The 15,563-nt window shown below is 51.3% G+C and overlaps 1 protein-coding gene across 2 annotated transcripts; it reads right to left on the bottom strand.

Annotated features, from left to right (window-relative positions):
• Nucleotides 1-88: 88 nt before the first annotated feature.
• Nucleotides 89-15,225, bottom strand: DCTN2 (dynactin subunit 2). Of its 2 annotated transcripts, XM_070454720.1 has the most exons (15): nt 15,029-15,225; nt 14,080-14,148; nt 6,116-6,212; nt 5,895-5,956; nt 5,455-5,553; nt 5,025-5,185; nt 4,686-4,836; nt 2,694-2,759; nt 2,447-2,485; nt 2,193-2,270; nt 2,029-2,100; nt 1,741-1,843; nt 1,539-1,630; nt 444-526; nt 89-248 (listed from the first exon to the last, which is right to left on the bottom strand). In XM_070454720.1, the coding sequence occupies exons 1-15, from the start codon at nt 15,062-15,064 to the stop codon at nt 236-238; spliced, it is 1,221 nt and encodes a 406-aa protein (XP_070310821.1). In that variant the 5' UTR covers nt 15,065-15,225; the 3' UTR covers nt 89-235. The 2 variants fall into 2 exon arrangements, with proteins under 2 accessions (XP_070310821.1, XP_020734097.1); XM_020878438.2 differs by having other exon boundaries at nt 89-526; nt 15,029-15,224.
• Between the last annotated feature and the right edge of the window lie 338 nt (nt 15,226-15,563).

Raw genomic sequence — 15,563 nt, 5'->3', positions numbered from 1 at the left:
TCTGTGGTAGAGAGCGCTCAGACTGTCTGTTTGGCTGTGTATGTTTCTCTCAGTGCTGCCTCTTCCCCAGGAAACAGCAGAGGCCACACAGAGTACAACAGCATTTAATGGTCAGAAACAGTTGTGCAGTGTTACAGCCAGCCACAGAAGCTGTGCTGGAGGACCGGACGCAGTCCTCCCCCACACCAGGCAAAGCAGTTTTGGGCAGGAGCCGGCACGTGGCTGGGCCACGTCCTCATCCCTGTGGCCTAAGGGGAGACCACCATTTAATATCCCCAGCTTCCACTACTCTTCAGAGGAGGGGGTTTAAGCCCCACATGCAAGAAGCCCTTGCCCCAGTGTCAAACGGGACGCAAGAGTTAGATCAAGGGGAAACCCTGTGTAAGGTATGGAGCGCGACTGGGCAGGGGTTACCCCGTCCTCCGTCACCCAGAGCTGCTCACTTTCCCAGTTTCTTCATCCGTTCGTCAATGCTGGCAAAGTTCCCCTCAATTGTGGACAGGTTCTCACGCATCGTCGTCTGCACCTGGAAGGCGAGAGAGCTGCTTTACTGTCAGGTTCAGGTGCTAACCTGGGTGAGGACCGGAAGCGTTCTCTTGGAGAAGACAGAAGACATGGAGGAGAATTCCCTGGTGGTCCAGTGGTTAGAACTCTGCACGTTCACTGCTGGGGCCCAGGTTCAGTCCCTGGTTGGGGAACTAAGATCCCACAAGCCACACAACAGAGCCAAATTAGAAAAAAGAAATGGAAACAGCTTGTGGGCCCCAGAACGGGAAGGGGACTTGGAGCACCATGGACCTAGCATGGGATCTGCTAAATAGGCAGGCCTCTTAAGAATTCCCATCCTGATTTTAACCAGAACAGTTCTTTCATCTGTTTTATGTACTGAGGGGAAAATAGGATTTTGTTGAAGTAAGGGTTTCACTCGTCCAAAATTTTAGAAAACTGCTCTGGAGGAAGAACATATGCCAAGCACTTTATCTTGACAGTGCTGGGATACCAGACTCCCAACTGTAGTGCTTCCCTCAGCACTGAGAACAGTGCCTCCACCAGAAACTGAGGACTTGCTATGTGCTGGGCACTGCTTAAAAAATGACGCTCAGCGTTAGGAAGGAAATGGCAAAACCAGGTGGGAGCCCGGCTCCAGACTTCAATGCCCATGTTCTGTCTAGTGTGCTGTGCTCAGGAACATCTGGTTGAGGACCCAGGGAGGATAAACCCAGCTGAGACTACAGAGAGAAAAGGTAGGTCTCATAGGAAGAATGGAGGCTTCCTGAGCTCTTACCCATTCACTCACATTACTTCCTCTAAGCCATGTAACTCTGAAGCAGGTACAATCTGCCAGATGGTGAGATGGAGGGTCACAGGTTAAGTAAGTTGTCAGGCGTCTCATGGCAACTGAGAAACCGTATGGAGACTCACACCAAACTCCTGCCACACCACGTGGGCCGAGGCAGGACCCTCCAGAGCTGAGGCTGGCGGACCTTGCCTGTGCGCGCTGGGGAGGGGAGGCAGCCGACCAGCAGAGGAGCACTCACCTGAGTCAGGAGGGCGGCGCTGTCCTTGAGGGAACACGCGATCATCTGCTGCGTGGTGTCCAAGTGTGTCAGAAGCTGGCCAAACTGCATGGCTGTGAAAGGCCAGAACGGCAGGCATGGCGTCAGAACCCAAGACCAGGGCCAAGGGGGCAGGGCTGCTCACTTTCGTGCCTCCTGACGCCCCTTGGGGCTGCCCCCCCACCTTGCTCATGCAGCTGCTTGATGGTGACGAGTCTCTGCACCAGCTCAGGAAGGGAGGTGGCGACGGGGCTCCAGCGCTGCATGGTCTCATATAGCTGGTGCACCTGGAGGGGCGGCAGGCGCCAGCCTTCAGCCACACACACCCTCGGGCTGGGCCAAGGGCCCCGGCAAGCGCGCGTGCGGACAGGGAAGCGCTGCCCGCGCTCAGCTGTGAGCTGAGGGTTCAGCAGGGACAGCACGGAGGGAGCAGGACAGCGTGTGCGGATGGGAGGGGCGATCTCCTCCTGACCTTGCTTTGTGTATCTGCATCCTCTACAGAAGCTTTATGCTTGGCAATTTCATTCACTTTTCCCAGCACGCTCTGAAAGCACAGATTTTAAGGTCCATAGTAAGGGCATCAAGGCCTTCCGAAGTCACGAGCTGCCTGTGATCCGATTTGCCTCCACTCATTACCTGTAACCGAGCCTCCACCTGGTCCAAAACCGCGAGGTCCAGCGCGCCCACCTTCGCCTGCAGCAGCTCCACAGTATCCTGGGGGCGGGTCAGGACAGTGTCATGAAGCAGACAGAATCAGACTAGAGGAGGCCACCTCATACTCCACTGAGGGTAATGAATAAACAGCTACAGATCCAAAAACAGTTTTCTAAGCAAACCGAATCATGATATCCCCTCTGTCATCCAAACACTCCAGTTCCTTTTACACTCACCATGAGGCAGGCTCCCTGCAGACCTGCTGAAAGGGGGTTCTGATGGGGAAAAGAAGCAAAGAAGTCAGTGGCTCTCATCTCTCCAGGTGATTACCACCTTCTCCCATCCTTTCTGGTTCCAGCAGGCAACTACTGGCTGCTCCTGTAACTGGAACCTGTTCCTGACTCCTCCCCAGATTCTGTGGAAGGCAGTGCACCCTAGGGCTCGGGATGTGAGGGTCGGAACAAGTGCAGGAGAGCACGTGACCTGAGCATCCTGATCACAGCGCACAGTGGCTTCCAGCTCCGTCAGGCGCTTCTCGAGTTCCGCCACCTAGGGGAGGGAGGAGGGGAGACTGGCCATCCGCCTCCCTCCCTCCTGCTGCAGTGGGAGGTCGATCCTGCTCTTTGCTGGTCTGCGTGCCCTCCCCTCCCCTCCACTCTGCCAAGGGATTTCTTTCTCTGGAACACAGCACTAATCACAGTCTTAAATGAGACATCAAGAGGAGGGATCAAGCATTCCCCGCACCCTCTCCCCAGATGTGCTTCCTTGGAGGGCAGCAAGAACGTCTCCAGAGCCACGCCTTCCCTGGCCCCTTAACCAACATCACACACACACACACACACACACACAGACACACACACACACACCACACACACAGACACAGACACACACACACCACACAGACACACACACACACACACCACACACACACACACCACACACACAGACACAATCACACACACAGACACACACACACACAGACACACACACAGACACACACACACACCACACAGACACACACACCACACACACAGACACACACACACACACAGACACACACACCACACAGACACACACACACCACACACACACACCAGACACAGACACACACCAGACAGACACAGACACACCACACACACACACACCACACACAGACACACACACACCACACACACACACCACACAGACACACACCACACACAGACACACACACACACGCACACACACACACCACACACACACACACACCACACACACACCACACCACACACACACACACACCACACACACACACCACACACACACACACCACACACACCACACACACACACCACACACACACACAGACACAGACACACACACACCAAGAAAGTCTTCAGAGCCATGCCTTCCCTGGCCCCTTAACCATCACCACACACACACACACACACACAGACACACACACACCACACAGACACACACACACACACAGAGAGACACACACCACACACACACACACAGACACACACCACACACACACAGACACACAACACACAGACACACACACACACCACACACACAGACACCACACACCACACACACCACAGACACACACATACCACACACACACCACACAGACACAGACACACACACCACACACACAGACACACACACACACACCACACACACACACAGACACAGACACACACACCACACAGACACACACCACACACACACACCAGACAGACACCACACAGACACACACACACCACACACACACACACCACACAGACACAGACACACACACACACCACACAGACACAGACACACACCACACAGACACACACACACCACACAGACACACACACACACCACACACACACACCACACAGACACACACCACACACAGACACACACACACCACACAGACACACGCACACACACACGCACACACACCACACACACACAACACACACACCACACACACACACACACACACCACACACACACACCACACACCACACACACACACACCACACACACCACACACACACACACACACACCACACACACACACCACACACACCACACACACCACACACACACACCACACACAGACACAGACACAGACACACACACACCAAGAAAGTCTTCAGAGCCATGCCTTCCCTGGCCCCTTAACCATCACCACACACACACACACACACACACACACACAGACACAGACACACACACACACACAGCAAGAAAGTCTCCAGAGCCATGCCTTCCCTGGCCCCTTAACCAACATCACACACACACACACACAGACAGACACACACAGACACAGACACACACACACACACACACCAAGAAAGTCTCCAGAGCCATGCCTTCCCTGGCCCCTTAACCAACATCACACACACACACGTACTTTGGCAGCTTGAGAGAACTTGTCCTGCTCAGGCCGACATCACACACACACACACACACACACACACACACACACACACGTACTTTGGCAGCTTGAGAGAACTTGTCCTGCTCAGGCCGAGAATGCAATTCGTAAGTGACCAGGCTGCTATCTGGGGGGCTCCCACTGGTGGTCTTGCCCCCTGAACCAGTCCCTTTGCTGTTCTTTGTTGCTTCCAGCTGCAGCAGTAGGCGCCTGGATCAAAAAAGCAGCACTATTATCACGACTTGAGGATGTGGGTCTGCCTAGTCACTTGCTTCTGCCTCAGGGTCAGCATTAAGGAGCAGCCGGGCCACCTCCCCCTTCACAGCCCTGTCAATACCTGGCTGGAGTCCCTCCACACCCCAATGAGCAATGATTTCCCAGCAAAGTCTGGCACCCACTTAGCCAGAGCTCCATCGGGGTCAGTAAGGTTGATTGCGGCATCTGGTCCCAGCAGCTTCTCCAGATGGGAAGCAACCAGCTGCTGCTTCAGGGCAGCCAGCTGTTTAGCCAGCACCACGGGGGTCAGCTTCTCCTCAGTGGTTGATTCCTTCACTGTTGTCTGGTATGAAAACAAATAGACAGTGAGGGGTGGTACGAGTGAGTCAAGGAAAAAAATAGATAAAGACCCTTAAAAGACAGCTGTGGCTGAAAGTCACTGGGCTGCTCCTTACCCACTTACAGCACTAACTATAAATTCACATCCATTCCCAAACTCTGAAAACCTCAGCCCCCTAGGGAGGAGCTTAGGGAATCTTTCTCCTCCTGCTGGGAGGTCTTCCTCTGCTATGTAAGTCAGAGCAAAAAGGCGAGAGGAGAGTCTATAGTCACCTTGATTTTTTCAACTTCAGCTGTGAGCTCCTGGACCTCGTGCAGCAGTCTCTGGTACTTTTGCTGGGGTGTCTCCTTCACTCCCAGACCCTCTCCAAGCTAGAGAGCAAGCACAGACGGTGACATCACACCTCCTAGAACAGGGAAACTCAAGAATGTACCCCCCAAAGAAAAACAAACAAGAATGTATCCAAGCCCAGTCCAAGTTTGTAAGGGTATCATACCCAACTAAGAATCCACTATCATCCTCACTCAGAAGACGTGCAAAGAGCTGGAGGCCTGGAGACGCTCCATAGCCAACAGCAGGGGGACAAAGCATCCTCCCCTGCATCCAGCTGGGCTCCTCAGGGCCCCCAACCAGAGAGGAACCTGGAATCCCAGGTATATCCCTGCTCTTTCCTTAAATGCCCACTATTCACATCAACACACAAACAACAAACCATCTCATATTCTCCAGATTCATATCCTGTTCTTTTGGTTTTTCCAATTCGATCTGAGAAATCTGCCAAGAAAAGAAGATGGAATTGAGGGCCTGAGCAAGACCCACGGCAGTCATGGTCTCAGTGACTGTGAGGGCTTCCGTAAGACAGCTCTTTCCCCAAAGCAAATGTCAGTGAGGCCTGAGGTCAGGCTTCCCCATCCAATTCCCAGCCAGTCTCACCAAGTCCCTTTGTGCCCACTCTCTTGTCTTTGAACTTGTCATAGGCAGCATTGGGATTGACAATGATGTGCTCCACACTGGTACTCGTCAGCTCCTCCTGCAGAAACAGGTGGTTCAGGCCAGGGGCAGATTCCTTCCCACCCTAGAACTTCCCAGAGCCCCCCAAATCCCCAAACCATTAGGAGCCTGGGCTCTACTCTCCCAGGGGGGAAGAAGGACAGCTCCAATCCAAGCTACCGACCCAGGTTCACCCTAGGAAATGAAAGCTTCCTGGTAAGTTTGGAGTCTCAGTTGTATGAATATTAACACCCTGATTCCATTGGGAACAGAGGCGGCATAACTTCCCCACCCGTTCTGTACATAAGCCTCCTCCTCCCCTCCCCTTCCCCAGTCCAACTGGGCCCTCCCAGTTATCTGGCAACACGATGCACTCAGGGCAAGAAACCAACCTGACCTCTTTTAACCTTCCCCTCCCAAAAGTAAATGTCCTTGCTGCTGAGGAAGTCCATCTGCAAGCTAACCTCCCGTCCGTGCTGGAGGGAGAGAGGAGCCATCAGGCTCCTGGCTCCCGTGCTGCTGAAGGGAAGGTAACCACTTTTAGACACGAAAGAAGGCTGGCAGAGGACCGGGCCAGATGCCGTTTCCAGACCGCCGTAAGTCAGGGAATTTAGGGGATACACAGAAGAGGCAGATATTGTGTTATTTTTTAAGGGACATCTCGGAACCAACAGCATAAGCCGTATCTGTTTGCCAAAAGTGCCCATGGGCAAAGGCCACGCGTACATTCTGAAACAGACACAGCTGCAGCACTCGCCTCTTCTCCCTGACCCTCTGCTGTTTCTCAAGCACGAAGCTCTTCCACAAGGAGGGGCATGGTAAACGAAGTGAAAGAAACTTCACCCTAGCAACCGAGGCAGAAAGGCTCCCTCCTTACTACGTATCTGTTAGCGGTTCAGATTCTAGTAACGACACCAAAACCAAGTCCTCCAGACCGCATGTCTCTCCTTCTATGTCAGCAGTCCGACAGGTCTCATCATGCTACTGAAGGCAGTGGAAGGAGACCTGGAAAGCCTTTTCTCTTGGGGTGGACATCACCTTCTACTGGAGGAAGGCAAAGAAAGTCTTCTTTCTTTTAACCACAACAATGGTTTTCAACCCTGGCTGCACAATAGAATCACTTAGAAAAGGGGTGGGGGAGAAAAAAGGGATGGGCTCACCTCTGTAGATTCTGACTGAATTGTTCTGAGGTAGGGCCAGGGTAGTAGGCCAGTTTAAAAGCTACCCAGGTCATTCTAATATGTATCCAGGACTGAGACTCTCTGACTGTCAGTGGGTACTAGGGGTTGACGGGGGGCGGGGACAGGCTATGATGGACAGACATGGAGAAAGAGCAGAAGACACAAGCTCCACCCTTCATCTCTGCACTCTGACAGGAGGAATCAGTGTGAGTAGCAGTTTTATAAACGAGGGAGGGGCGGGTAAGGAGAAAACATCAACTCTGCTTTTCACCTCTTCAGGGAAGTGCTGGGCAGATGGGCAAGAGCTAAAAAAGATTAAGGGGAAATAAAAGGTTTCCCGTATCCAAGTGCCTAGGGGAAAAAACAACTAAGCCACAAATTCTTCTCTCAAGCTTCTCTGAAGCGTTATGGCCAGAGCACCCACTGGTCAAACAAATGTGGTCTCAGGCCTCTAAAAAGTGTCTGTCTGAGATGGACTCACACTCAGGAGAGAACATCACCCTCTCTCAAGCTCACCCTCAAGAGTAAGAACATGCCACTCCTCCCTCTGACGGTGAGGCAGGAAAAAAAAAAACACCTCTTTGGAAGGCAGAGTCTACAGACTAAGGACAGAAATCACAGCTACCATTTTGTTAAGCCCTTACTATGGGCCAGACGAGAACATACTTTCTTATTTAGTTTTCTAAAGAGGGAATGTGTGGAGTGAAAAAGGGTCACCACACAGAGTCTGAGTGTCGGAGCTTCTGGACATAGCGGGCACAGCCAGTGCTTTCATCTTACTGGTCATGCGGCAGGAGCACGTCCCGGGGCAGAAGGCTGCCCAGCGCTGGCGCCCTCCCAGAGCCTCTCTGAGGGTGCGGGCTCGAAGGCTCAGGGGGACAGCACACTTGAGCCCTTCAGAGGCACCGACTCTGCCAGTGTCTTGGAGGTCTGGGGGCATGGGCTGGAGGTGGTGCCATTACAGTGATTCAGGAGATGGGGAAAGGTCAGCTGGGGTTGGGGCTGAACAGAGGGACAGAAGATTCAGTAGAGACGAAAGGCAGAGAACCACTGCCCGTCACAGCACACCCGTCAAAAGCAGATGGAAGGTCAGGCTGCTTACCAGCTCCTTGTGGTTTCCCCAGAGGTGAGAAAATCAAGAGTTAAAAGGGCAGGGAGGGGAAATGGGGGTGAGGGAGGGAAAAAAAAAAGACAAAATTGTTATTAGCAAATTGTCACATGCACTACATGACAGTCTTCAAATATACTGCATCACAGGGCCCAGGGGAGCCTAGCAAAATTTGGGGGCCAAGAAATCTCAGCTGGGGTCACTGCATACCCCAAGAGAAAGAAGAGCTTGGGACCCTTTCCTCTCTGGTGGTCAGGATGTCGTGAAGCTTTGCAGTGAACAGCAGCAATTCAGGATCACCTGGGAACTAAGGGTTAGGTGTTGCGAGCCAGTGGCGTGGAAGAAAGTGGGGGCAGAGAAGGCTGGGGGAGGCAGGGAGACGCTGTGCAGACGGCAGACTGTGAGGCAGAGGCTGTGGAGATAAGAGTCTGAGGGCCTGTAGCTGACTGAGGGTCCGTGATTATTAAGGTGGGAAGTTCATGGCTCAAGTCTTCCTGCCTCTCAGTTTCTCTAGTTTTGAAGAATTAGGCATTCGAATGGCAGAATCAATCATAATGCGGGTGCTTATGTAGGTGGTGTCATGTGACTTTGTGTTAAGCAGAACAAAATGAACTTTCTAGATTACAGATGGTAAGTTCAATGAAATGCAAAGTATCTAACTGCAGCCCCATCCTCATTCAGTTGCCAGAGGAGAGGCAGGGCAAATCCTGGTCCCTTGTGAAGTCTGGTGTGTTTGTGTCCATCTTGAGTGCTTGGAAACTCACCCTACACTCTGAGGGATCCAGAGCAACTCTGCCATGACGCGCTAGCACAGAGTCCACAAGACACCCAGATTCACAGCTACCAGACATGCGCAGAACATATTTCTTCAACCCTCTGTTCACAGGGGTTGGAGGGTATACAATGCGGAAAAGTGAGAGTCTTTCAAAAAGAGGCCTTATTTTAGCCCAAGCCACACAGATAAGGCTCCACTTCCAGGCAAGACTGGTTAAAGAATTGCCAGGAAAGGATGGATATATGTATATGAAGAGACAAGATGGGATAAAAACAACTACATTCTGCCCCAGAGATTTCAGCTAGATGCATCAGAACTTCAACCTCTTCATTCCCTTCTCATGCCAGGGTCCAGCCCAGCCAAGACTCCTCGCTCAGTTCAGGGCAGAGGAGGATCCAGGTCCTGTGGCCTAAGGCTGGGATGTCTCTGCAGAGAGCATGTAAGCACTTGTGGGGTGCACACATGCAAACACACGAGGGGAGGCGCACACACTTTCCTTTTCTCTTGCCTCATCAAGCTAGAGGCAGCTTGATTAAAAACTCAAGGGAAAAGAGAGGACAATGGGCCATAAGTCCAAGTCCAAGTCATGAGGAATAAGCAGAATGGGGGAGGACAGAAAAATTTAAACAAGGAAACGTGGTACATGTATATTAACTTGTAAATCATACATACCACCTCCAAGTCTGACCTACGGGTGGGTTGGGAAATGAGATTTTTGCAATAACGTCTGTAACCTGGAGTAGTTAACAGTCACCATGGGAGCCTACTAAACCCAGCCAACTTGATTAGAATTCTAAGTGCCTTGACCCCAGGTACATGACTCCCCAGTCCCTCTCATTAATAACCTCCCAGACTCCCCAGGGCTGTTTGGCTAAGTGGCTGTGCCTCAGAGGGCAAGACCTGAGGTTCTAGATCAGAAATGGGAAGAGGTCACTGCCGCTCCCTTAGCCTGTTCAGGCTCTTTGCCAACACCACAGCCAGGGGGACTTCAGAACCATGACGACAAGGAAGATGGATAGTGCTGTAGAATAAAACTGTCCAGGATGGACCAACACAGTGCTGACCATCCAACCATCTCTAAAGGAGGGGTACAGAAACAGGAAGCCTTGTGGAAGCACAAAGGATCCAAGTCAGTCCCTTAAAATCCCTTTCCTAGCCCATTTACCTTCCTCTAAAGGCTTAGCATAAGGGAATATTAAGATGAAGTTTTCATCTTAATCAGGTATAATCCACACTGCTAAGAAGTGAGGACTGCTGCTGTCCCCCTGTTCTTAACCCTTGTCCAGAATGGCTAAAAGCCACTCCTTTTCTCTTAACTCCAATTCAGTTTGTGAAGGAGAAAGGCAACCCCCTTCCAACTCCTGCTCTTAAATCCCCATGTCCAGAAGTGTTCCCTGTCTCCATGTTTCTATCCCATCCTCCACTGGACAGTTTTATTCTGCAGACCTCACAGGGGAAGAGACAATGATTCATGAATCATAGTTGTGTTTCTAAACATTGATTAAGAATCTTTAACCATGAGGCCAGCAGGCCCCTTAGTGCCCCGGCGAGAGATGCATCAGAATTTAAAACAATCAGCTGCGACAACAGCACAGTGAGAGCATGGCATGCGAGATGGCAAATGAAAAAAACATGCAGAGAAGAAGCACTGAATGGTCTTACTTGTGCAAACTAGTGTCCAGGCAGGGTGGTGAGGAGGGAGGATGGGGGAAGCATTAGGAAAAACTCAGGTAAGTTCAAGTGCGCCAACAGTCAATGAACACAATCAAGCATACTCTGTGATACCCCAAACAGTAAGGAAGAGAACTTACTATTTCCTATCTCAGGCTGGTGGAGGGTCTGGCATTATTTACCCTTTGGAGAACGGAAGCCCCTGCCAGGGCCCCACCAAACTAAGGCTAGGTCATTTTTCCCCTTTCACATGGCATCAGGATAGGTATGGCATAAAGGGAGGAACTAATCTTGTTTCTAGTGAGTTTTCTAGACTTACTCCCCCTTGCTCCAGCACTTAAAAAGCCAGGAGCAGAATGCCTACACAGACCCAAACGTAGGCTGTAGACTCAGTGGGGAGGGAATTCCAACTGGGAATTAGCTTTCCTGACAAGACATTTTAAGAAAAGCTTCCAAAAAGCTCATGGCCCAAATCAACCCAGGAGTGTCTGATACGCAGAGGGGATCCTCCTACACTGAGGAGGAAAGGGCTAGCCTGTGTGGTTTTCTGGCCCATTCACTTTAGAATATTTTAGCTCCTGCTAAAATTGTTTTAAAGGGATAGCAGGAAAATCAGGACCATTTTTACCTAAAATAAAACCTTCTACCATTTCCTCTTCCATCCTTCCCAATATGGGAATTGCAAACTTTCCCGTTTAAGTTAAACTAGCAATTACAATTTTTTGGGTATATTACAGGGTATTATTTCCTTCGGCAGCCCGATTTCTTCCATAGTGGAGCGATCGAAGGAAGGTGAAGAGACAGTGAAGGTCGTCCATATCCTTTGACTACTTCTTTAAATAAAAGTCTGGAGACTGCCCTGAAAGGTTCCATTAGGAAGCTGATCGAATTGGTTGTCTCCAGGGAGGAACTGAGCATTGGCAGGCAGCAATGGGAACAGACACTTTTTGTTCTATGTGCATGTATTACCTACTTTAAGAACTAATAAAATTAAAGTTCCAAATAATCTGGAGACTAAGACAGAGCATGCTCTTGCTGGAGTTAAGAAGGTGACTGAATTCACCTCATGGTTCAGCCACAACAGTGGTGGCGTGCACTGTGACCCATACTGGGTCTTGGGAAGGTAAGTGAGAACGGGACCAGCTGCTAGTGAGAATCCAGGCCTCAAGGAAATGAGGATGCTGGGTTGTCTAAGTACAACCAACTGCTCCTCAAGTTGCACACTTGCGTCAGTATTAAGAGCAGGGGCAGAACCATTAGTCAGCTGACTTCCCGAAAGCTGCCCTTGTAAGGCCCACAGGGACAGGCAGGGGCCAGAGACAGCAGCTGGCATCAGGAAACATCTCAGGCCTCCCCCACTCCCGCCGGGGCTCCCAAAGCTGCTGAGCGTCTCCGGACCCTGCCCACTCCCTAGTGATAGTGTCATTCTGCTGGGCCTTAGGTGATGGAGGCAACTGAGTTCCTCTTCTGTCTACCGTCCAGTTATTATCAACTTCTATACTGGCATTCTGGCTACACGCTGCAGGAAATGAACATCAGCCCATCAGCCACCCCACTAGGTGCTACTAAAATAGGCTGCTCAGGTTCAGCAGGGAGAGACAGCCAATCGGGGCAGAAGAGTCAGCTTCTTCCATGTCTGGGATGAAGGTCATGTCTTTTTATTAAGAGATAGCCCATGACTTTGAAAGGAAAATTACAATTTATTTTTTGGTTTGGAAAGGGGACTGCTACGATATTACCTGTCTGATCATGGTCAGTGACAAAGGGACAAACTTCCATTCATTACTTCACCATGGAGGCTTGCTATTTTATAGGCAGAGCCCTAGGCCAGAGCTGAACAGTCTCTGAACTATGGTAGCAGAATGGAGTCCTCGGTATATATACTCCTGTCCTCTGAGTCAGAGATAGCTCCCTAATAAGATATCTCTTGGAGTGAAGGTGTACACCTAGGTCCTGAGCAAGGACACCATCTGCATTATCTTCAGATACCCAAGTGTGGGGGACAGACTGACATGCCAGCAAGTACAGAAGCAACAAGAACACACCACTCAGAGAGGGGACGAGGAAGGTGCTCCCCACAAAGAAGGAACCACTTCCACGTGGGGGAAATCAAATAAGGAATAAGTGAGTACGCCAAGCCATACATTATAAGCCAGCAACCAGCATTCTCCAGAACTAACCAGCCCCACAGATGTAGCCACAGGACTCACAGACACACATACAGAGCCTGTTCCCACTGACTCTTGGTCACCACTTTTCTGAGATCTCACACCATCAATGTGACCCTAGCCCAGCTCTCCTTGCAAATTATAGAACCTAAAATACATCCTATAAGACATGTGAACAGATCCTTGCTCCCCTTGGCACTTACACTCAGAGTTTCCACTATGTTCACTTCATTCACTCAATTATTTTCTTTCATGTTTCCTACATGTATCCTAACTCCCCCACTAGCCTGGGGGATTTTTGAGGGCAGGGACATTTCTTTCCTCTGTACTGCACAAAAATCAACACAAAATGAACACAATCAATAAACAATGCGAAGTGGTTTCCCTTATGGTTAAAATGTGTCCACAGCTAATTCCTTCCTCTTGAGTTCTTCCTAAATCTGAAAGTGTTATCAAGTCCTCTCCTCTGCTAATATGAAACATCTATGTTCTTCATCAAATTCGTTCTGCTCTGACCAGCTCTCTTATCTTTCTGAAGTCTCCAATTCATTTTCCTTGCCTGGTGGATTCTGGATACTCACGTAAAAGAGTATTCCTCTATACTTCAAAGTCTAGCTTGTTAGGATGTTAATGAACACTGAGTAAGCGATATATTTTATGAAACAGAAGGTCTAGGTCTTAAACTCATGCACTTTTAAAGTGCTCAGGCTTCATGATTCAATACCATGGACTAGCACTACTGGGGCTAAGTCACTAGCACCCAGCCTGTTTTGAGATATTTCAATTTTATTTAAAAGGCCTAAGTATCCGGCCTCTTAGTTTTAATTCCACTGACGTGACTCTCCTTCCTGGCATTGCTCATTCGCAAGTCCTGCAACCTACATACCACCCAGGCTGGGTTGGCATACCCGCTTATTGCTGTGGCTCGCCAGAAAAGGGAAAGGGCCTGCCTGGTAGAGAGAGATCAGAATTCACAGGAGTCCTGAGGCAGCGCATAGTCTTACCGCATCAAACTCTGCTTGATCATCCTCAGGCAGGTCGCTGGTTTCATAAACATCTGGCTCGTTCCTGGCCTGCAGGTAAAAGCAGTGACCATCCAACCTCACTACCCAGCACTACCCACGCACACCCCTGACCCCACTCCATCTGAACAAGTGAACAGAGAAGCCAGGCTGTGATGCCAGGATTCTGCCCCTTCTTTCACCTGCTGGGTGAACAGCACGTCACTTGCCATGTCTTAACAGGGGTGGGGATAACAGTGGGGATGACTGATGGTAAATGGTGTTACGTGACTGACAAAGATGTTACCCTGCATCTGAAGGGTGACACATCCTCGGCAATCAGAAGTAGGAGAGGAGCCCACATTAGGCCCTGCACACACTACCCTGGCACAAGGGCTGAGAGTGACTCAGGACCTTAGTACACAAGGTCCTATTCCAAGCCCCCACCCCGGGAACGCAAGTAAGGCCATAACACAAAGGGAGGTGCATGCCGGCATGTGCGGCGCTTGGAAGGAGGTTCGTAGAGGACAAGAGTTCTCTATCTGGGGTTCTGTCACGGTAACCTCCTCACTCTGCGGAGTGAAGGCCATCACCAAATGACCTGGTTTGTGTGTCTCAGGTGGGGGTGGGGGGCTTATGGGAATATCTGGGGAGACACGGGCGGTGTAGACACGGATGGATAAGCACCAGACAACAGTGGTAAGTGCCTGGAGACCATTTCTGGGCCGAGAACCCGGCGACTGCCAGAAAGGGGCCTTGCAGGCCGTCGCAGAGTCCAGCCCAGTCGGGCCGGCGTCCGAAGGGCGCTGGGGCCGGTCAGGGAGCTGGCGGCAGGAACCCTGGGGGCTGAGGAGGGGGTGCAAGCGGAAAAGGCCACGGGTTGGTGTCTGTTGGGGGTCTTTAGGAGGTTGGGGGCGCGGTCTTGGGGAGCCAGGGCCGGCCGTGTACTCACAATGCCGGGAAGGTCGGCGTACTTAGGGTCCGCCATGGCGGCGGCGAGGCGGGGTTAGGGGATCGGGGCCTCGGCAGAGCCGGGACCGGTGCTCGGGCTGGGGAGAGGATGGGTCCTGGTCCGGGTTAAGGCGGCCGCGAAGGGAGCGGCGGAGGAGGCGGAGGAGCAGGAAGTCTCGCGACAGGAGCAGAACAGGGGAAGGGTGAAGCCAAAAGTCGCGAGAACAGCCGGCCACCACACCCCTGGAGAGGCAGGGATTGGCGAGAACGAGGCCGGGAATGAGGTAATGGCAGGAAACCGCCGCCTGGGATTGTGGGATATGCAGTCTTGGCCCACCGGTCTTGGGCGGGGACCGACGTTAACGTGCTTTGGGAGCTGTGTCACGTAACTTATTTTCTTTCGTCTTTATAGCGAGTCTGTGAAAGAGCTTTTACAATTCCTGATTTTCGGTGGATAAATTTGTTGTTCAGTCGCTAACTCCTGTCTGCTGCTAAGTCGCTTCAGTCGTGTCCGACTCCGTGCGACCCCATAGACG

This window comes from Odocoileus virginianus, chromosome 24 (genome assembly GCF_023699985.2).
Source record: "Odocoileus virginianus isolate 20LAN1187 ecotype Illinois chromosome 24, Ovbor_1.2, whole genome shotgun sequence".
NCBI lineage: Eukaryota > Metazoa > Chordata > Mammalia > Artiodactyla > Cervidae > Odocoileus > Odocoileus virginianus.
Note: the sequence above shows the minus strand (reverse complement) of the source record. Positions and strands in the feature narration are given on the sequence as shown.

Bases quoted from the DNA above. Each gene is read 5' to 3' on its own strand.
- DCTN2 (XM_070454720.1), bottom strand. From the start codon at position 15,064: ATGGCGGACCCTAAGTACGCCGACCTTCCCGGCATT. The intron at 14,149-15,028 runs GTGAGTACACGG...TTTTACCTGCAG, and splicing joins ACGCCGACCTTCCCGGCATT to GCCAGGAACGAGCCAGATGT. The intron at 6,213-14,079 runs GTAAGACTATGC...CTGTTTCTGCAG, and splicing joins ATCAAGCAGAGTTTGATGCG to GAGGAGCTGACGAGTACCAG.